The sequence below is a fragment of the Camelus dromedarius genome, chromosome 3, assembly GCF_036321535.1.
Source record: "Camelus dromedarius isolate mCamDro1 chromosome 3, mCamDro1.pat, whole genome shotgun sequence".
NCBI lineage: Eukaryota > Metazoa > Chordata > Mammalia > Artiodactyla > Camelidae > Camelus > Camelus dromedarius.
In genome coordinates, this window is record NC_087438.1 from 65,902,103 (window position 1) to 65,925,111 (window position 23,009).

At 37.6% G+C, this 23,009-nt stretch overlaps 1 protein-coding gene across 3 annotated transcripts in view; it reads left to right on the forward strand.

The window, feature by feature from the left end:
- LNPEP (leucyl and cystinyl aminopeptidase) overlaps nt 1-23,009 on the forward strand; it is a 91,962-nt gene that overhangs the window by 32,216 nt on the left and 36,737 nt on the right. For all 3 annotated transcript variants that reach the window (XM_064482648.1, XM_010993973.3, XM_064482654.1), the window contains 3 exons: nt 12,004-12,844; nt 17,017-17,155; nt 18,436-18,567. In XM_064482648.1, coding sequence (XP_064338718.1) covers nt 12,027-12,844; nt 17,017-17,155; nt 18,436-18,567 — 1,089 coding nt within the window. In that variant the 5' untranslated portion in view covers nt 12,004-12,026. The remainder of the gene's footprint in view (nt 1-12,003; nt 12,845-17,016; nt 17,156-18,435; nt 18,568-23,009) is intronic.

Genomic DNA, 23,009 nt, shown 5'->3' on the forward strand with positions numbered 1-23,009 from the left:
ATCAGATAGAAGTATCCAAAGTTATCCTGTTCCACTGGCTGACATCCTCCACAGACTTTGCTTTTGCTGATCTAGAAAGACACCAAGAGGCCAGAGTTGTTGCTTTGTGCTGTCATTTGATATTTATGGCCCAGGAGACAAAATGAGATTTCCAGACTCTTCTTATTTTATGAATTTATTTACTAATATGTGAGCAACATTTAATACACCATATTTTATAATAAAAGATGTGAAGGGGGAAAGTGTACTGATGGATCTTGAAGAGAAATACTAGTGGGCTTGGCTAAAAATTAAAAGATGTGTTTATTTGCTTATGATACTGAATTTCCTACCCTAATTATTTAACATATTAGCAATGAGCTATTAATATAGCACTAAATAATTTGCAAAGTGTTGTGACCCACTTATCTTGTTTGACCCCTATGGTAATGTAGGCAGACAGGGCAGTTATTATTCTGTTTTAACAATGAGAAAACTGAGCTTCTGACACAAACTAAGTGGTGGAACCAGAGCTAGAACGACCAGTTTCTCTTTATTATGCTTTAAACCTCCTAAACCATAATTGATTTAAATTATATACTGACTTTGAGGAAAGAAGAGGAAATGTCGGCTAAAGAATCAGTGTCCAGTTAAATGAAGTGCTGTGTGATTCAGAGTTCACAATCACTGAAGTACTACCAAACGCTGCTGATTTAAGACCCAGACCCAGAGCGCGTGTTAGAAGGACTTCCTTATTCTCATAGCTAGCATGTTAATTCTGTCTTATTCCAAGCTTTGGTAAACCTGGGTTGAGCTGTCGAAAGTTTATGAGCAGACATGGATGTAATTTTCATTAATTAATACTTCATTTTAATGTGTTGGGTATTGCCACTTTGAGTTCAACATTTATTGTAGGCTTCTTCTCTGTTGGACACCAGGTATACAAAGATGAATGAGATAGGAGCCCCTCCAGGGAGGAATTATCTAAGTGTGAAGCAAAATTTAAATTTGTAGTTTATTTGTGCAGAAATTTCCTTCTCTATAGGATAAACCAGGCCTTGAGAATTTTCTAAACCTTTTCTTTCTCAACCTATAATTCTTTAATAAGCAAAAGATTACCAGGATTACAATGTATTCTAGAAAAGTGTATGGACCAGGTTTTGAAACTCAGTATTTCATCCTAAATGTCAGAGGCTGTATAAGCATGTAGTTTGCACAACTTCCATTTTCCAGGTTTGAGAGACTTTCCAGGTGCTGTGTAGTGTGGAGCGAGTGCAGTGATTCATAGTTTGGGAATGATTGTTTTGATCTCTCCCTGTAGTCTCTGTAGAACATTGGCAGGGCAGCCAGCATAATTAACACTGCACCGTCTAATTATAAACACAACTCTATGGACAATGGCTACCGAGAAGCAAGCCTGTACTGGATAATCTTCCAAGTTGGCAGGATTACTTTAGAATGATGACTAGATAATGTCAAGTTTACTATAAATCAAGTTGCTTTTCCTAGATTGCCCACGGAATTATCATAGAGGGGGAAAATAAAATCTGTGGAAGTCTCACTGGGTTGTGTTTTCCAGGGCCCATTTAAGCATTTTATTATTGCAATCCTTCTAATCTTTTCCTCCTAATCGGACAGTTAGGCATCTTAATTTTTTGGTGTACTATTTTAGGGAGGGTGAAAGAATGGGTCAGAGTAGAATGTTTTGTTCTAGTAATAGTTGATTTGATTTTGAAAAGGTAAAAGAAGCTAGGGATTTGAAAAGATTGCATTGGAGTAGTGTATTAAAGAGGGTGAAAAGAGAGGCCCGTGGGCTGGGGAGAGTGCAGAGGGCAGAACAAGGTACAGAGATGAAGTGGCCACACCAGCTACGCATGCTTGAGAGAAACTGAGTTGCTTGAGACCTCGCATAGCGGTCAAGGCAGAGCAGGCACTATGCATGGTGGCTGTGTGTGCTTTCCGGATTTGTGGAAGCATGGCTTAGAGCCAGGAACCGATTCAGTTAGTTTATTATATAGGCTTGGCCATTGGGTCACTGAGATTCAGAACAGAGGTGCTATCTCTGGAGATTCCTTTCACATAACTGTAATCTGAACTAACGCAGATTGGTTATATTTCTGCATAATGAGACTCAGAGTTGTAATTACCCCAAATGAAGTAAGCACTTCAAATCAAATGCTTAAAACTGAGGACTCTTTGTGTTTGTTTGTTTGTTTTGCCTCCCCCTTAGGGATTTTCCTATTGAGAAGTACTCAGTTAAAATTTTAAATGGAAACTTAAAAAGGTGTTTCCCTTTTTAAGAAAAAATATATCAAAATCTAAATGCAGAAGTGGATGAGTTAAGTGTAATTTTTTGCTTAAGAATACTTTTTTTTAAAATTTTTTTTTTATTTTTAAGAGTTCCTAAGAGGCTTCCTTTACATAGTAGCTTTCTAATCCACTTTTAATACTTGGAACTACTACCTCCACCCAAAAAAATTCCTTAGTTTTTTATTTAAGAGGAGAAGGAGAACATATGTATTTTCTAAATTTGGGTATAACTAGCATTATCACTGGCTAAATTATTTTGTGGTTGCCAGATATTCTTGAAAGAGGGAAGGATGTCAGATTGTTGGGCTTGGTGAAGAGACTCACTCTCTCTAGCTCAGGACCCAGGTCTGATCTGTCTCTGTAATGAACCTAACTAGACTTCTGAGAAGTAAGGAATTGATCTTAGAGTCAGGACTTGATATATGTGGATTTTTAGGCCAGTTTCTAGGACAGTATGAATTAGACCCAATAGCACTGCTTTCCTGCCCTCCAGCAGCATGTTTTGCTTTAATTTTCTGTTGTTTCTCTATTTCTCTTTCATTGATTTCTGCCCTGTTCTTTATTATTTCTCCTATTTATTTAAGTTTAATTTTCTATTCTTTTCTAGTTTCTTAGGGTGGAAACTTGTTGATTTCAAGTGTTTTTCTAATATTGGCTTTTAAAGCAGTAAATTTCTCTCAAATTTTAATATGTTTTTATTGTTATTTATTTCAAATATTTTCTAAATTCCTTGTGGATTATTCTTTGATTCATGGACTATTTAGAAGCTTATTTTCTATTTTCCAACTATCTAGAGATTGTCTAGTTTACTGTTATTAGCTTTTAATTATTCCCATTGTGGTCAGATAACACAGTCTCTAAAAAGACTATTTCAGTCTTTGGAAGTTTATTGAGATTTTATTTTATGGCCCAGCATATGGTCCATCTTGGTAAATGATCCGTATGTTTTCTGTAGTTGTTTGGCGTAATGTTCTATAAATGTCAATTAGGCCAAATTGGTTGATAGTATCTTTCAGATATTTTATGGCTTTACTTATTTGTTGTCTACTTGTTCTATCACTTATGAAGAGAAAAATGATAAAATCTCCAATTTCGGTTGTGGATATTTCTATTTCTCTCGAGTTTTGCCATTTTCTGTTTATGAACTTTGAAGCTTTCTTGTTAGGTACATACATATTTAAATTTGGTATCTTATCCTGATGAATTTCTTTTTATCATTGTAAAATTTCATTCTACTTTGTTAGTCTATTTGTATCCATAAATTTAAAATATATCTCTTATTGTCATATCTTTTATTTCTGTATGCATTCAAAATTGCTCACATGTTATTCTTGCCTTAATAAGCAGATACTTTTAAAACATAGTCTTTTAAGGAAACTTTAAGAAGAAAAAAGAACATAAACTTTTGTTTTTAACAACGTAATCATTTTTGGTATTCTTCTTTCCTTCCTAAAGATCTGAGTTTCCATATCGTATCATTTCCCTCAAGCCTGAAGAGCCATTTTTATAATTTCTTATAGTGCACATCTGCTTGAGATGACTTTGGCAGCTTTCATTTATTTGCAAATATGTTTATCTTGTTTTTCAAGGATGTTTTCACTGGATATAGCATTCTGAATTGATTTTTTTTTCTTCCAGCCCCTTAAAAATGCTGTCCTGTCATCTTCTGGCCTCCATTTTTCTGATGAGAAGTTAGTGTTCTTTGCATTCTTTTTCTCCTGTATGTAGCATATTGTTTTTAGGCTCTTTTAAAGAGCCTTTCTCTTTATTTTGGTTTTCAGCAGTTTGACCATATTAAGTTAGATATGATTTTCTTTGTATTTATTGTCTTTGGAGTTTGATGAGCTTTTTGGATCTGGTAAATTTTGTTTTCAGTAAACTTAATAAAATTTTAACTGTTATTTCTTCAAATATTTTTTTGGTTTCACTCTCATGTTCTTCTGGGGCTCCTATTACATATGTGTTAGACCATCTGGTATTGTCCCACAAATCCCTGATGCTGTGTTTATTTTTCTTTAATTCTTTTTTTTCTTTGTTCCTCAAATTAGTAATTGGTAGTAATCTGTCAAGTTCATAGGCTCTTTCTTCTGCTGTCGCCAGTCTACCATAAAGTCCATTCAATGACTTTTTCATTTTTGTTATGGAAACTTTCAGTCCTAGAATTTCCTCTTTTTTCTCCCATTTTTTTTTCTTCTAGTTTTAATTTTTCTGCTGAGATTCCCATACATTCCTATATTCTCCTTTGTTGTTATTTTTTAAACAAATTTTCCTTTCCTTTTTGAGACACATTTATAGTAGCTCCTCTAAAGTTTTTACCTACTTTAGATACTAAATTGTTAAAAAATTGTTCTGTAGAGTGTTGATTTTTGTCTTAGTAGGCAGTTTAGTTTCTAGCTGATCACCTTGTGTAGGTTTGGTTTTATATTTTGCTAGGACAGATCTGTGGAAAGCTCAATGTTTTTTTCTAAAGCCCCTCTAACTCAGTAAGACTTATCTTTCAAACTCTGTTTCTATTTTTTTTTTCTTTTCAAGGCGTGGTTTTAGACTTTGTTAGTGTGGGCCTAGGGTAGGCTGTCAGGTGTGTTTTTACCCCTAAGGTGAAGCGTTTCCGGTGTTTTCATGCTCAGAGTGTAATGAGTTCTCTTTGTTCGGGCTGGGTTAGACTGCAGTGTTTCCCTTAAGCTGCTTGATCTCTAGTATCTCTATTCCACATTAACCTTAATACAGCCACTCTTCTGTAAGCCTCACATAGATATGTCCTGCATTGGTTAGGGGCTCTCAGGAAGCCTTTGTACAGACTTCTCTGGTTTCCCCCTCTGACAGCTCCCCCTTGTCCACATCCCTGTCTCTCCTTGTCAGTCCTGCTCTGCTTGGACTCCAGCTTGCTGTACTACAATTAGGAAAATGTCCCAAGGCAGAGAACCACAGCAAGTGTGGGCTCACCCTTTCCTTCTCTCAGAGATCACATTCTTGCTCTGTTTTCCGGTACCTGAAAATAGTGGCATCATTTTGTTCAGTTTTCTAGTTGTTTATGGGAGGAGGAAAAGTCTGGTACCAGTTACTTTGTCATATTGGAAGTGGAAGTCTCCCACAGCATTTTTACATGTATTGAAGTGAACTTTAGGGGTAGCTTAAAAGGGAAAACTAAATCTAAATCTTCGTCTCTCTTAGAACTAGATAGGTAAAGCGAGCTTATGGGTGCTCATGAACAGCATCGTTTCTGATCTTCCCACTTCCCACCCCTAATTACCTTCTCTCTTCACAAGGGAGGCAAAATGGGTGAGGGGAACAGAAGAGAGAAAGACCTTAACATGGGTTATGACCTTGAGCCTATCAACTGGAAAATTGAATGCAATTTGTGGAAAAGCACTGTTATTAGTGGTAATAGTAGGAATGTATGAAGGACTTTCTGTGTTTGTCTTTTATGACAGTGGTTAAGCAAACAGGATGTGTCAGGGAAGGGGATTACTTAGAACTTCTTTAAAACTTGTTCTCCGTTGGTGACTGCCCTTCAGATTCCAGTGAGATAATGATGTATCTAAACTTGTAACTTAACATGGACATTGTGGCTAATAGGAAAAGGTTTTCTTTGAGTGTGGGTTAGGCGGGATTGAGTAATATTTTGTTGTAAAGTCTAGTCTTTCCTTTTCAATGTTAAACCTCTTTAAAATAAAATCTCTTTTTGATGGAAGAGGACTACTCATTAGGGAAATAGTTACTTTATTTGATAATTAACCATCATTTCAGAAATTCGGTGAAGTTTCCATTTGGAAGTGATCTAGAATATATAAATGGTTTTAGAGCTTTTAGCTCTATTTAGGTCTGTCATAGAGGCCTCAGAGAATAATCCTTTATTCTTAGGGCCAAGTTTGAATGTAGCAAGTTGCTGTAGTACCTAATTAAATATAGCAATTCATGGGTCTGCCCCAAAAGCCTTATTAGACTAGGCTTATTCTTTTAAAGTTGTTTTGCTTGTTGATTTGAAAATACACCCATTTCATTTCATTTTCTCATAAAATGTGATGACAGTTTAAAGGGATTAAAGTCTGTGGGAAGTTTGTTCCTTTTAATTCAGATTATTCTCCATGTTGCTTGCCATAGCTTTACTTTTTGTTCTGTTTTCTAAATTGAACCTCTCAGTTAATCTCTCTCTTGCCAGCAGCCTCTGTGCATTTTCCCCTTAGCTTCTCACCACATCCTCCCTACATGTTTAACCCCAGATTGACCATCTGCTTTCTCTGCATTTTAAAATTTTTTCCATTTACTTTTCATTTTAAATTGTGGTAAAATACACATAACACACTTTCTCTTCTTTTGGACCTGGGCTGGCAAGCACTCTAAAGACATCTGTAGAGACTGGAGGTATGATGAATTCCGGTGGGCTTACTGAACTCTCAGCCATACTTTGCCCTTGGGTCAGCCAGCCTTGGTCCTCTCCCGTAGCATCTGTTTTGTTTTTTTTTTTAATTTTCTCCTCAAAACTCCTATACCTTCTTTTGGCTCTGGGCAGATGCCCTTGCCTCCTCTGTCCCAGAGAACATGGAGGCTCTGTGCTGTTCATCACACCGTCAGCTCCGCGTGCTCATATACGCACTTCTTCCCTAACTCCACCTCCTGTCCTCCAGGCCTGGAGGAAGAAAGGTAATCACTCTGCTGGAGTTCTTGGGATGTCTTCCTCTCCCTCTGGGGTTTTACTCTAGCATTTCCTCTTATCCACTCTACCTTCACATTTTGTTGTTCTTTGCCTTTCCTTCCTCACAGAAATACACGCTTAACTTATTTCCATCTTAAACACAGACGGACAAACAAAAACAAAAGGATTTAACTCTTCTCTATGCCATGTCTTCTTTCAGTTTGACCCTACATTTTTATTTTCTTGATACACAGCTCTATGTACCTTGAAAGAATCGGCGGCAGCACTTGCTTTTCCCTGTTAGCTTTCCGTTCTTTCTTTGGGCGACCAAAGTCAGGCTTCCGCTCCCACTACTCCACTGAAAGCTCCTCATAAAAGTCACTGGTTATCTGGTTGCCAAATTCAGTGGCCTTTCTAGGCTTCATTGTCCTTGACCTTTGCAAGACATTTAACATTTAACGTCCTTCTCATGAAATCCTCCCTTTGCTGTCTGCTGTCCTCATTTTCCTGCCTCTAGTGCATTCTTCTTATTCTCCTTGCTGCCCCTGTTAAATGGTGATGCTCTCTGACGCGTATCTCCCTTTCAGTAGTCTCACCCATCTGTGTGATTTTATCATGTATACACAGGTGATTCTGAAATCTGAATCTCCCATCCAGATCCCTCTTTTGAGTCCAGACTCACATAACATAATTCTTATAACATATCCTTACAAAATGGTAATGTTTTTCATATTTGTAGGTGAGGAAATTGACGCTAAGGGATGTTTGGTAACATCAAGCAGTCAGTGGAAGAGCCAGGATTTGAACCTTTGTCTAAACTTAGACTTTTAACTCCTTAGTATGCTATTAATCAAACATCTCCACCTGGCTATCTGACAGATACAGTAAATATATCATGTCCCATACCAAATTTCATCTCATAACTGCATTCTCAGTACCCACCCCCAAGAAAAAAGAGAATATGGAACCTGCATTCTCATCTGGGTGGATGGCATTCCTCCTCCCACTATCCAAGCCAGAATGTGCATAGGGAACTGACACTGACTTCCCTCTGTCTCCACCCTGCAGGCCTGTCCAGCCCAGCAGAGCATCAGATCCTGTGTGTTCTCACTCTCTAACATGACTTGATGACTTGTAATCAGTCCCTCCTCCTCACGTCCACTGCTGCTGTTATAGTTTTTAACTTTATATCAACCTGGGTCGCCTTTATAGTGATAATCCATCCCATTGCTTCTCATATTATCTGAGCTGAAGATTTAATTTTCCTTGTTTTTTTGTTTTTTAATTTTAATCTTTTGCAGAAGTTTTGTAGCATGTTAAAAAGTGAATCATTGTAGAACTGAAATGAAAAAAGACATGTAAAATATAAGCTCCATTTTTTAAATTGTTAGGTTCGATAGATGTAACGTTGCAGTCAGTTTGCCAAAGAAGTCTTTAAATACCAACGTTCTGTGTGTATCCTGTCACAGACAGGTAACAAACAGTTTGCACGTTGGCACTGGTCCACAGACAACATCAAAGAGCACAAGTTCACAGTATCTGATGAAAAGAAATAGCTTCAGTTTTCTTAGATTATAACCACATGGGCCTATGTTATTTAAAACTGAAGTATTTCAACTAGGATGTTCTTTGCTTTAGGTTTATAGATAGCTTGTATATGTGGATTTAGGAGGTTTTAGAAAATTTCCTGTTTCTTTAGGTTTCCTTCTTTCAATATAAACAAATCCTTCTAGAGCAAGAGGTAGTCATGTATTATGTTAAAATTTAATGCTGAGATCAAAATGTACTCACTTAAGAATCCAAAGCAAAACTTAAATAGACTTGAAGTACCATCTTCATGGGCTACCTGTGATAAAAGTGTTTTCCCCTGGTTGGATATAGTTAACTTGTGATTGCACACACATACAAAAGTTTGTTTCTAATATGCCGTAAAACACAGCAGATTGGTTGATGGAATAACTCTCCCAGACTTCAGACAATACTATAGAGCTACAGTCATCAAGACAGCATGGTATTGGTACAAAAACAGACATATAGACCAATGGGACAGAATAGAGAGCCCAGAAATGAACCCACAAACTTTTGGTCAACTTATCTTCGACAAAGGAGGCAAGAATATACAATGGAATAAAGACAGTCTCTTCAGCAAATGGTGTTGGAAAAACTGGACAGCAGCATGTAAAGCAATGAAGCTAGAACACTCCCTTACATCATACACAAAAATAAACTCAAAATGGATCAAAGACTTAAACATAAGACAAGATGTGTTCCATTTCTGAAAGATTAAATTTCTGTGTAGATGTTAATCTGACTGGGTGATAAATAATTAAAGTAAGTTATCAGGATTTGGGCAGGCATCTGACTAAGCCCTGGTTAAAAGATTGAAGTTATTGAAATACAGAGAGGAGATGCCAAAGTAGCCAGACTGTAGGTTACCCCTGGGCTTTAAACAGGGGATGGCTGAGGAATCAAAAAACACAAAAACAAAGCTCTAAGGGGATAGAATTCAGGTATGAGAATGCTCTAAATATTAAGCTGAGTTTATACCTAGAGTTAGTTTAGAAATTTATTAAAGAAAACCATATATCTCAGACCCACAGTTGTCTACATCAGGTCTGACACAGAACAGAACAAATGGACAAGTGCCTAATCTTGCCATGTGAGATTTAGAAAAAGTCAGAAAGGCCTTTTAGACATTTTAAAATAAAAAAGCAAATTAAGCGACTAATCTGCAGCACTGTACCAAGTACTGAAAAACTACCAGAGACAATTTCTAACCATTAAGGGTTAAAATTTTTTTTAAAGTTCAGTTACAGCAATATTTTCTCTCTTAATGAAGTAATTGACCCTCAACCACAATTAACTATCAAAACAAAACGAAATTTTGTCACAAGAAGTTGGAGCCCTGTAGAAAGTTTAGGAGGTTAAATTCCCGAAGCAGGATGTTGTAACTATCACCCTTCTTCCATTTCCAGACCATTCACGGGGGCTGGATGGATGGCAGATTGCTAAACCCGCACACCCAGAACGTGATTAAAAGTTTTATTCAAAGAAAACTTTTTAAAGTAGCATAGCTTTTATGAATTTTGGAATGGAGAGGAGGTAGGAAAAGGCAGCCTCATTGAAGTCTCTGTACTCCCCAAGGCAGAAAGAAGTGAGATGAGGTGAAAAGAAAGTGTGTTTTTAAAAATTGATAAAGAAAAAGAAAAAACAAAAAGAAAATAACTTTTGTTAATTTGCATTGTGGAAAATTGACTTATGGAATGATAGGTGTTTGCCAGGTGGAATGGGATGGGAGAAATGATGGCATTGTAGGCAGAGGAAACAGGGAGGAAAACAGACATGTGCAGAATGGCATAGAAGCAGCTCTGCTTGTCTCAGAAGAGCGAGCAGTCTGAGGTGGCCAGAGCACGTGTAGGAATGCAGCGTCCATTGCTGCCTGGGATCTGACCATGGAGAAGGCTTAGACCAGTGCTTCTCAAACTGAGGTTCACATAAATCTCCTGAAGATTTGTTAACATTGAAATTCAGGGAGGGGACTTGAGAGTCTGCTCTTCTAAAAAGCTGGAATATGATCCAGATGCTCTGGTCCGCAGACCACACTTTGAGTAGTAAGACTGTAAGTTTTATCCTAATGCTTATTGGTGCTTTGTTTCATGGATTATGAGTTGCCACTGTTTAATTAGTAATTACTGAGTAGCACAAAGCACATGGCATTTCTGTTAAGCTAGATGTTAATTTGATATAAGTTTTGCTCTGCTGATGGTGAAATAATATTCTGAGCAACTTCGTTGCCAAGTACAGAAGAAGAAAATCATTTAGGTACAAGCTCTCATCCTTCATTGTGTTAGTTGAATAAGGGGATGCAATATAATGGAAAGAATCTAAAATTTGGAATCAGATTTCTAGACCGGGGCTTCAGTATCAGTGTTAGGACTAGATAACTGTGACTTTTTGAAGATAAATTAACTTGTATTTCTGTTTTTTGTTTGTTTTCCTGTATCTGAAATAGTTATAATACTTGCCATTTGTAGAACTGTTGTGAGGATTAGAAATGATGTGTATAAAGTACTATCATAATCCCTGTAGGGAAAGACTAATGGGGGTTTCAGTTATCAAACTTTTGATCTAGTTCTGGGAATTATTGGTCTATATGTGATTGTTTACCCCTCTACTTTTTGAGTCTTTTTTTCTAAGTGATTCCTGGCAAGTTGGAGAGTGGAGTTTTTTGTGGTTTTAAATGCCCCCACCACTACCCCACCCCCAGATCCCCTTACACTCACGATGGGTAACATGGTTGTTACAGAGGGGAGTCTGCTGTACTTCTGGATGCTGTAGAAGCATGAAAAGACAGGTTGGAATGTAGTTTTATCTGATTTTTATAGTTCTTTTTTCTTATTTTTGAGTATTTCTTGATTATGGAAGTGTCCTATATAACTTTCCACTTGCACTTTGCTGTGGAACAGGATTATCCCTCTTCCAGGGGGAGAAAGTAACCCAGCCAATTGCTCAGTCATTATTCAAGCCTGCAGAGGGGCATGCCAGTTTGTGGTACTCCCTCGGGAGAATGGAACTGAGGGAAGAGACCCACAAAGCCTTGGAAGCAGATTTGAGGCCTTGTAGGCAGGAATTCTGAGGGTTCTGGTGCCCAGACTGCAAAGAGGGGTGTGGACTGTGGGTGGGCACAGCTTTTTGATCTTACTGACCCCTCACCTGTCCTCTGTTGGGGACAGTTACAGCCAGAGGTGGGCCAAATCAAGGCCCTCTAGAGCCCAGGACAAAGTCCCAGGTTGTTGGGCAGGAGTGTATTAAGGAAATCAGTATTTAATCTCAGCTGCCTTTTTTTGATACTAGTCTGTTTATTTAGCTTTCTTACTTCATGACTGTGATATACTCTTATTTGTGCTTGAGTTTTTAATGGATGATACAAGAAAATTATAAGGGTTTTATTTATAGTTCAGAGATGGAATAAGTCTCAGTGATTAAAAATATTCTTAGCTTAAACACGGTCTTGCTAGTAGACATTTTATTATGAGCTCTTTTCTGACGCTGTGCCTTGTCCTTATGTTTTGTTTTTTTAGATCGGCTTCAGCTCCCCAGGAATATGATTGAAAACAGCATGTTTGAGGAAGAACCAGATGTGGTGGATTTAGCCAAAGAGCCTTGTTTACATCCTCTAGAGCCTGATGAGGTGGAATATGAGCCCCGGGGTTCACGACTGCTGGTGCGGGGTCTTGGTGAGCATGAGATGGATGAGGACGAAGAGGATTATGAGTCGTCTGCAAAGCTGCTGGGCATGTCCTTCATGAACAGAAGCTCAGGCCTTCGGAACAGTGCATCCGGCTACAGGCAGAGCTCAGATGGCACTTGTTCAGTCCCCTCTGCAAGGACCATGGTGGTCTGTGCTTTTGTCATTGTGGTTGCTGTTTCCGTAATCATGGTGATTTATCTACTGCCCAGATGTACCTTTACCAAAGAAGGCTGCCATAAAAAAAACCAATCAATGAGACTGATTCAGCCATTTGCGACAAATGGGAAGTTGTTCCCATGGGCACAGATCAGGCTTCCCACTGCCATTATGCCAGTACGCTATGAACTTAATCTCCACCCAAACCTCACCTCGATGACTTTCAGGGGCTCTGTGACCATTTCCCTCCAGGCTCTTCAGGCCACATGGAATATTGTTCTTCACAGCACAGGCCATAATATTTCAAGAGTGACCTTTATGTCAGCAGTTTCAAGCCAAGAAAAACCAGTTGAAGTCCTGGAATACCCATTTCATGAGCAAATCGCCGTTGTTGCCCCTGAAGCCCTTCTTGAAGGGCACAATTATACCTTGAAGATAGAGTATTCTGCAAATATATCTAGTTCTTACTATGGGTTTTATGGCATCTCCTACACAGACGAAAGTAATGAGAAAAAGTATGTAGCCCTCTTACATGATTCTGCTGCTTTGCTCTCTGATGACTTCTGCAATATGAATCCCTTTGCCCACACCAGAGACATTAACAGCAATTTTTTTTTTAATTTAAGAGGTTATGTGCAAAATAAGTAGAACGATGATTCAGAAGGGTGTACTATTTTTCCTGAGTGAAAGCCTTGAGCATATATCACATATATCGTATGTCGTGGTGGGGGTGGGGGCATGCTGATGGAAGGACGTGGATAAAGATTATATCAGTTACATTCTCTATCCCCAAAACTTAAGTTATCTTGAGCTTTTCATATATTCTAACATGAATCTAGTCTTTTTGTCACATTACAAGCTCTCGATGGGAAGCAGAGTAAGGAAAAATATGGATTATTCTTTAGGACTTATTTTCCTATTGTGTGGAACTTTTAGGAGGTGCTAACTGAGGTGGAGAAAGAAAGTGTGAAGTGTTGTATATGTACAGATGTCATTTTTAGTGTCTTTAATCTTTGCTGGTTTATTTTTTTTAATGCCATTCTATTTTGGGTTTCTGATGGAAATTTTTTAAAAGTCTAGGAGAGACTTAATGTAATTTTTTTAAAAAGTGACTTAAAACATAAAAGAATTCTGCTGTCTATTTAGACCATATATTTTATATTTCAGTCTTAGTGTTCATGGCTGTAGTTTTAATTTCTGGAAAGATGCAGTGCACAGTACATACAGGTTATTCTTAAGTACCAGTAATGTCAGTCCTCTTACGTGTACAAAGTCCTTGTCAGATCGTCTGAATGCATTGGAGCATTCTCTCGTATTCCTTTGTAACCCAGTATGTGAATTTCTCATGCTTGCCATTTGGCTAATGTATGTTGGTGTACTGAGAAAAAAAGAAATGAATATTTTAAATCTATCTTAAGTTTTTTGATCCTTCTTAAGTGGAGAAAGACACAAAGCAAGATCTGTAGTCCTATTCAGATAATTTTTCTCTTTCCCCTTGATGAAATACTTTTAAAATAAAGGACATGCTGGCTCTTGCCATCAGATCTGACATGAAAAGCAAATTTATCACTGCAGTGGTAGTTTGGGCCTCCTGGCTTTACCTCTCCTTCTATAATCTCCATCATCTCTAGAAATTATAGGATATACATAGAAATAGTGTTCTTAGTATGCAAACAGACCTTTAAGGTAAATCCCCTAGTCATCTCTTGCAGTCAGATTGTTGTCCTTGGATTGTCTTGGGCCTACCTGGCTGAAATGGGAAGAATGAATGTTGTCTGGCAGAGTCAGGTGGTTTTGGATATGATCACTTGTTGACTCTTGCTGTGGGCTGGATTGAGTTGTGGAAGATGATAGAAATTTGAAAGACAGGTTCTTAAAATTGAGAAATGAAGTAATTTTTTTTAAAATAGTACTTTAAAATCTCTTAAATTAGTCTGTGAAACTCTGCTATTAAAAAATATATGAATCCATTAACTTACCTGGTTCAATAAAATGAATGCCCCATATGACTGTATATGTTGATACAAGATAAAAGTTTAAAAGATTATTTATACCTTTCAAGAGATCTGAAAACTAATTCAAAGCAAGTAAACACAGTAATTAAGAGATACATTCCTTATGGATTGGAAAATCAGAGTATGTGTAAATGTCAAATTTATCGACACTGCTTAGGGTAAGGGACTTTACCTATGTCATCTAAGGGGTGGAGATGACCAGTAACCTTGCAGTTAAATCTAGAAGTTGTTGACAATAGACTTAAGGTTCTGTATAACAAACTGATACCAGAAGAACTTAGTGAACAAATTTAGGATGGGGATGTGTTTTATTTCTTTGTCCTTCAATCTCTCGGTGTCTTTCTTGAACTCTTAGAGCATCCTCCTAACTGGACCCCTCACCTCTGATCTTACCACAGCTTTCCCCATCCTCTTGTCCTCATCTTTCGTGCTGCTGCCAGACTCGTATTTCTAGAAGTGCAGATCTGACTGTGTTGGTCTTTGGTCTACGATCCTTCAGCAGATCCTCATTCCTAACAGGATTTAGATCAAGAGTTTTCAAAATGTGGGCCGCTGTTTGTTGTTGTTGTTGTTGTTGTTGTTGTTGTTGTTGTTGTTGTTGTTGTTGTTTTCATTCTCACAGCCCTCACCTGCCTTAATGAACATCATGTGCACTTTCCTGAATTCCAGTGATAGTGGCAGCCCATATTTACTTGAGAACTTAAGTGCTGGAAACTGTTCCAAGCATTTTATATGTTTAGTCTTCCAACCTGTCAAACTCACTAAGAATTGCATAGTTATGTTTTATTCATTTTACAGATGAAGAAGCAGAGGCACATGAAGTAACTCATTCAACATCTTATGGCTAGAAAGTAGCAGAGGGGGAACTCAAACCCAAAGTCGTTTTAACCACAAAGGTCACATTCTTAACCACTATAGTGTAGTGCCTCCTTAGTTCCCACCTCTTCTCCTTTTCCCACTGTTACCTCCAGTGCTTAGAATTCTCTTACCTCACCTTCAGCTAATTCGTAATTGTCTTCAGTGCTACCAGAGGTCGTGCTTAACCTGCACCTAGTATTTCTGAAAGCAAGTCATTGATGAAAGACCAAGCTGCAAGGTATTCGGCTTAGATGGGATAGATTACAAGTACCATTGAGCAGCAGCCTTCTCAAAGGGATTTTTATGTAAGATAGGTATTATTGCATCTCTTTTAACAGTAATTTTAGATTTTACTTGTCTTAGAACGTTATGATCCAATTTTTGTCCAAAACGATGTTCCAAGTAGACACTCATCTGAATAGCGTGGATGTCACAAAACCTTATCCCCTGGTCCTTTGTGGCCCTCTTCCAAAATCTTCTGTTAACTGGGTAAGAATTTGGGAGTGGGGTGAAGCAATGGAATGTTAGAAACATAATATGTTTAAATTGTTTCGTGTATGTTGATTGCTATCGTTTTTCCAGCTTACCCTAAGAAGCAGTTATTTGGGCAAATTTTTACCAGGACAAAAGTATAATAATTTTAAGTATGAAAGTAGAGTTATGACTATCTAACTTTTATAATAAACACCTGTTTAGGACTTTGTGCCATACAAGTAGTTGTTATTAGGAATAGCCTTTCTTGGTTCTAGTAAAAACCGTAAGTGTTTGGTAGGGGATTCTACCTAGATCCTCATTTAACAAATAAGGAAGTGAGATGTAGGTCACTGAATTGCCATCAGTCATATGGCGGGTACATTGCGGAGTTTGGGTCTTCTGACTCCAAATCTCACACTCTGTTATACTTGTTTTTTAAAGGTGGAAACTAAGTCCAAAGCAAATGAGGCCATCATGTCCAAAGTGATCATTGTGGATGTACCATACTGACTGTGCACACCAGGACCACGCTTGTCCTGATTACTCTATGGCCATGTTTGGGTGATTTCCCAGATGAAGATATTTTTTATTCCTTTGCTTAATTATAAAATGCATTTCTCTTCTTTTTATGCTTTTCTTCCAATTTTAATTGAGGACTTAGAATTAAATTCTCAAGTGTCATTGCTGTGCTGTAGGAGGGGGAGGAAATGTTTTATTCATTTCTAACAAGAGTAAAGGAAACCAGCATACTGCAGGACCCCTAGTTTTTTCAGTTGTCTTGAAAGTGCAGGTTGCAAGTTGGAGGTATAGTGTTGTGAAGCCAGTCTATGTAGATGACCAATGCCAGTGATGACCATCTTCCACACCAATCTTTCTTCAGAAACTTTTTTTAAGACCTCAGTGGCCAGCTGCAGCCTACCTTTGTGGCTTCATCTCCAGCCACACTGGATGGCCACCCCAGTCCCTGAACATGTACTGATCTTTCCTTGTGCTTCCTCTTCTTTCTAGAGTGTACTCTCTTCCCATCTCTACCTTTTCACATGTTCCTCATATTTAAAGACCCTCTTCAGATTTTGTCACCAGGTTCCTTACAGTGTCTCCAACACTAGCCAGAATTTGTTTCCTACTCTTTGTTTCCATTGCTTTGTTCTCACTGTTAAGATGTGATTTGCAGCCTGACAAATTTCTGCCCATCATATAACCTCTGCCTCTCCCAGTGGCCTGTGGCTCCTTCAGTGGCTGGGATTGTGTGATGTTGATCTTAGTATCCCTAGAACTTGGCAAGGTACCTTGAATAATAGGTGCTCAATAACTATTGGATGGATTTGCATTTGTTTTAGGTACTTTGCAGCAACTCAATTTGAACCCTTGGCAGCAAGATCTGCTTTTCCTTGTTTTGATGAACCAGCATTTAAAGCCACATTTATCATCAGGATCATAAGGGATGAGCAATACACTGCTTTATCAAATATGCCTAAGGTACTGTTCTGTTCCTTGACTGTAAATCTTTTAGTGGGACTCTTTCTTTGTTATAAATACTTGGATTCTTCTTTGCCGTACTGTTGAGAATGATTAAAATCATATACATTCTTAATCCTTCTTAAACTGCTTAAATAAACCTAAAATATGTATTGGAATCAATTGAGAAGTCAGCCTCAGGAGCACTTGAGGAAAGAGAAAGACGGGATGTGGAATGTACGGGCAGGAAATGTGAAGTGTGTACTGCGTACTGAAGTCCTGCAAGTATTAACACTATGAACTACTACTAAAGAGCACAGTGGTGTTTTCTGAGATGTGGTGAAATTTGCTATTCTATTTGATAGAGTTGAATCATGACTGACCTTGGTGTTTTACTGGTTACTAAAAAACCAGTACTGTAACCTGGAGGTTTACCAACCAGAACATGAACCTCTTTCTTGGATGTGAGCTCTGCTTGGGAAGCAGTGAGGGTGAACGAGGCAGAATTGTTTTTATGCTAAACAGAGCTGAGGGGATCCTTTTGTTACATCTGAGAGCTGTGTGCAGCCTGATGGGAGCCTCTCAGAGCCCGTGCGGCTGGTGGGGAGGAGCAGCCACGTCTGACGACTATGCAGTCACCCCTGTGGGCAGGAGAGGACCTGGTGTGTCCTTCAGCAGCTCTGCTCCTAGGCATACTCTTCTCCTTAACCTTCCTCTGAGAGTTCGAATGCTTACTTGCCTAGTAACCCAAAACATTTTAAATTCATGGCTGGAAAATACTGCAAAGTTGCCTGCATTCCCTCATCTTGCACGTACTGCAGACTCAGCCCCTTTGATCCCACTTAGCCTTCTTGTGGTCAACAACACTGTACTTTACAAAATCATTTCAGAGCATTTGGAGGGATCAACCAGCTGTAGCTTCTTCTTTTGTGAATGTATTTTTAACAGTGGAGGGGAGTACTCTTAGGTCATAAGGAAGGATTTTAGTATTGGTGGTGTGTTAAAGAGGAGAAACAGAGCCACTGTTACTTACTGTCTCTAACTTACATTTATTTGAAGCTACTTTTTGAGACTAAAAACTTCTTAAGGATATTTACTATACTCAGTATGTCCTCAGGATGAAAGATGGTGGAACATACCGAGACTGTGGGCCATGCTGTTTACAAACTTGTGCTGAGAAATTAAACTATGCCAACATCTTCACTTTGTATTTCTTATTTGAATTTTCAGTTTCTCAGTTTGTTTGTCACCGTCATATATTCTCATAGTTACGGAACTGTCATTTTCCCCTTTGCCTGTAGAAGTCGTCAGTCATTATGGAAGATGGACTTGTTCAGGATGAGTTTTATGAGAGTGTGAAGATGAGCACTTACCTGATTGCTTTCATTGTGGGCGAGATGAAGAACGTGAGCCAGGACATAAATGGAACCCTGGTATGTTGTTGTGGTAATTGTCTTGAAAGCCTGTTTTATAAGAGGTCAAGAGGAATTCTTTCATGATTTCTGGTAACTGCTTTGTGAAGGAAAACAAACTTCTGAATCACAACTTCTGACACTTTTTACCAGAAATATTACTGTTTGCTTAGCTGTTATGTACTGTTAATTGAATACCTGAAAATCAGTAACTTTTAAGTTTCGTTGAATTTTATTTTTATAAGAGAATTTCAGTAAGACAGTATATGTATAACAAAGCCTCCAGAACTGTGCTGTACAATGTGATGGTCACTAACTTTAAGTGACTATTTAGACTTAAATTAATTAAAATTAGATGACAGCATCATGGCTGAATAAGATGTCTCTTATTCATGCCTCCCTCTTATTCTCCTCTCCCAACAACAACAATTTGGCTTCTATCCGTGGACAGAAAGGCCTTTGTGGAAGCTGTGGGGTCCAGCACTATATGCTAAGGAGCCTGGGAGGAGTCTTGCCCATTCATGCATCAGGTACTAAGCATACAGACCTTGGACCTGGCCTTGGGCCCTGTAGTAGCCCATGAAATGACTCTAGTCCCCTCAGCAGTGGTCTGGGAGGTCCTGAAAAATAGTCCTAGGCAATCATGCTTGGATAAGAGAGCCTTTGTGATCGTCCACATCTCCAACAGAAAAGTTCCAGCATGCTGCTGAAGCCAAAAATATGCATTTGGATGCATTGAAGAGAGCACTTAGTAAAGACCAGAGGAGGCGACTGCTACTTCAGATGTGAAGACAGCAAATCAACAATTTAAGGGACATGAAAAATCAAGGAAACATGACACCACCAAAGGATTCCAGTAATCTTCTAGTAACTGATACCAAAGACATGGACATCTGCAACTTAACCCAATAAAGAATTCAAAATAGCCGTTCTCAGGAAACTTGATGAGCTACAAGAAAACACAGAAAGATATTTTAATGAAATCAAGAAACAATACATGAACAAAATAAGAAGTTTAACAAAGACATAGATGGGATAAAAAAAGAACCAAACAGAAATTCTGGGCCTGAAGAACAGTGAATGAAATGAAAAGTGCAATACAGAGCATCAACAGAAGAGTCAAGCAAGCAAGAAACAGAATTTGTGAGTTAAAAGGCAGGAAATTTTATTTTATCTTGTCAGAGGAGAACAAAGAAAAAAGGATGAAAAAGAATGAAGAAAGCCTACGTGATTTGTAGGGTACCATCAAAAGAAACAGTCTGTGAATTATTGGAGCTCCAGAAGGAGAACATAGGGAGATGGGGACAGAAAGCTTACTTAAAGAAATAATGGCTGAGAACTTCCCAAATCTGGGGAGAAATATGGATATCCAATTTTATGAAGCTCATAAGTTACCAGACAAATTCAGCTTAAGGAAATCTTCTTTAAGACACATTATAATCAAACTGTCAGAGGTAAAAGCATCAAAGGAAAAGAAGCTCATAAATTACTGGGAATGCCCATACATCTATCTGGATTTCTCAGCAGAAACTAGAGAACAAGAATCAAATGATATATTCAAAGTGCTGAAAGAAAAAAAATTGCCAACCAAGAATACTCTATCAAGCAAAGCTATCCTTCAGAAATGGAGATAAAGACTTTCCCATACAAAAAGAAAAGCTGAGGGAGTCCATTACCACTAGACCTGCCTTACAAGAAATGCTAAAAGAAATACTTCTAGCTGAAATTAAAGAACGCTAATGAATAACGTGAAAACGTACAACATTGCTGGAAAAGGTAAGCATATACTAAAACTCAGAATGCTCTAATATTGTAATATAGTGATGTATGCATTCTATGGTATGTATCAAAAGCAGTTCTAGAGGGAAGTTTAGAGTGACAAATGTCTACATTAAGAAAAAAAAAAGATCTCAAATAATCAACCTGACTTTACACCTTGAGGAACTTCAAAAAGAACAAACTAAGCCCAAAATTAGCAGAAGGAAGGAAATAACAAAGATCAGAGCAGACAAATGAAATAGATACAAGAAAAAGAGTAGAAAGGATCAACAAAACTGAACAAGAACTGGTTTTTTAGAAAGATAAATGAAACTGGCAAACATTTAGCTAGAGTAACTAATAAAAAAAGAAGACTCAAAATTAGAAATGAAGAGGAAACATTTCCACTGATACCACAAAAATACAAGGATCATAAGAGCCTACTATGAGTAATTATAGGTGAAGAAATTTGATAACCTAGAAGAAATGGATAAATTCCTGGGAACATACAATCTACTAAAACCAAATCATAACAAATCTGAACAGATCAGTAATGTGTAGAGAGATTGAATTAGTTATCAGAAACCTCACAACAAAGAAAAGCCCAGGATCAGATGGTTTCTCTGGTGAATACAACCAAATATCAAAAAAAAAATCTATCTATATCTATAGATAGATATAGATAGATTCAGTGCAACAGAATTACAGTGGCATTTTTTCATAGAAATAGGAAAAAGCAATCCTAAAATTTGTATGAAACCACAAAGACTTTGAACAACTAGAGCAATCTTGAGGGGAAAAAAAGTTGGAGTTATCATATTTCCTGATTTCAAACTATACTACAAAAATTAAGTGATCAAAATAGTATGTAATCAAAAGACTATGTTACTGGCAGAAAAACAGATACATAGACCAATGGAACAGAATCAAGAACCCAGAAATAAATTCCTTCAAATATGGTCAACTAATATTTGCCAAGGGAGCCAAGAATACTCAACAGGGAAAGGATAGTCTCTTCAATAAATGATGCTGGGAAAACTAGGTAATCACATGCAGAAGAATGAAACTGGACCCTTGTCTTACACCACTCACAGTAATTAACTTGAAAGGGATTAAAGACTTAAATGTAAAACTCCTAGAAGAGGACATAAAGAAAATCTCTTTGATATGGGTCTTGGCAACAATTTTTTATATATGGCACCAGAAGCACATACAACAAAACTCAAAATCAGTAAGTGGAACTATCTCAAACTAAAAAAGTTCTGCACTGCAGAAGAAACAGTTATCAAGATGAAATGGCAACATACAGAATGGAAGAAAATATGAGGTATCATATATGTGATAAGGGATTAATATTCAGAATATTTAAGAAACTCAACAACTCAATAGCAAAAATGGGCAGGGGAACTGAATAGATATTTTTCCAAAGAAGACATACAGATGACCAACAAAAACATGAAAAGGTGCTCAACTTTGCTAATCAGAAGGAAAATGCAAATCAAAATCTCAATTAGATACCACCTCATGCCTGTAAGAATGACTGTCATCAAAATGACAGGAGATAACAAGTGTTGGAGAGGAAGGGGAACCCTTGTGCACCATTGAGGGGAATGTAAATTGGTGCAGCTACTGTGGAAAACAATATGGGGGTTCCTCAAAAGATGAAAAATAGTACTACCAATATGATCTAGCAATCCCACTTCTGGGTATATATTCAAAGCATATATATCAAATCAGGATGTCACAGAGATTCCTGCACTTCTATATTTGTTGCAGCATTATTCATAATAATAATATTATTATTCACAATAATAACAACCTAAGGGTCTGTCCATGGATAAATGGATAAAGGAGATGTGGTATATATACACAATGGAATATTAGTCAGCCACGAGAAGGAGGAAATCTTGCCATTTGTGACAGCATGGATGGACCTTCAGGGCATTATGCTAAGTGAGATAAGTCAAACAGAAAGACAAAGACTATATGACCTCACTTATGTGTGGAATCTAAAAAAGCTGAACTCATAGAAACAGTAGACTGGTGGCTGCCAGGGCCCGAGGAGTGGGGGAAATAGGGAGAAGGTGGTCAGAGGGTCCAAACTTCCACTTATATGATGAATAAGTTCTGAGGATCTAATGTACAGCATGATTATTATAGTTAACAATACTGTATTAGATATTTAAGATTGCTAAGAGAATAGATCTTAGATATTCTTACTATAGAAAAGAAATGGTAATTATGTGAGGTGATGGAAGTCTTAACTAATGCTGCTGCGGTAATCATTTCACAATATGTCTAAGTGTATCTAATGAACACATTGTACACCTTAACCTTACATAATACTGTATGTTAATTATGTCATTAAAGCTGCAAAAAAATGAAATTTAAAATTTACTTCTTCAGTCTCAGTAGCTACATTTCTAATGTTCTTGTGGCTAGTGGCTACCATATGGGACATCACAGATATTGAACATTTTCATCGATGCAAAAAATGTTATTGGACAGCATTAAGTCTAGAATGTTGTGCAGACTTAAAAGATAGTGTAAAAATGTAATTAGAAGGAAAACTCCAGTTAGTTGAATACACCTTTTTAAAAAAAGCAAGTCCTGATTGAATTTTCTTCATCTTAAAGAGTAAAATTGTTTAAACGTCTGGTGTATCTGTAATTTGTCAGAATTGGCCATTTGTTCTAATTAGGTTC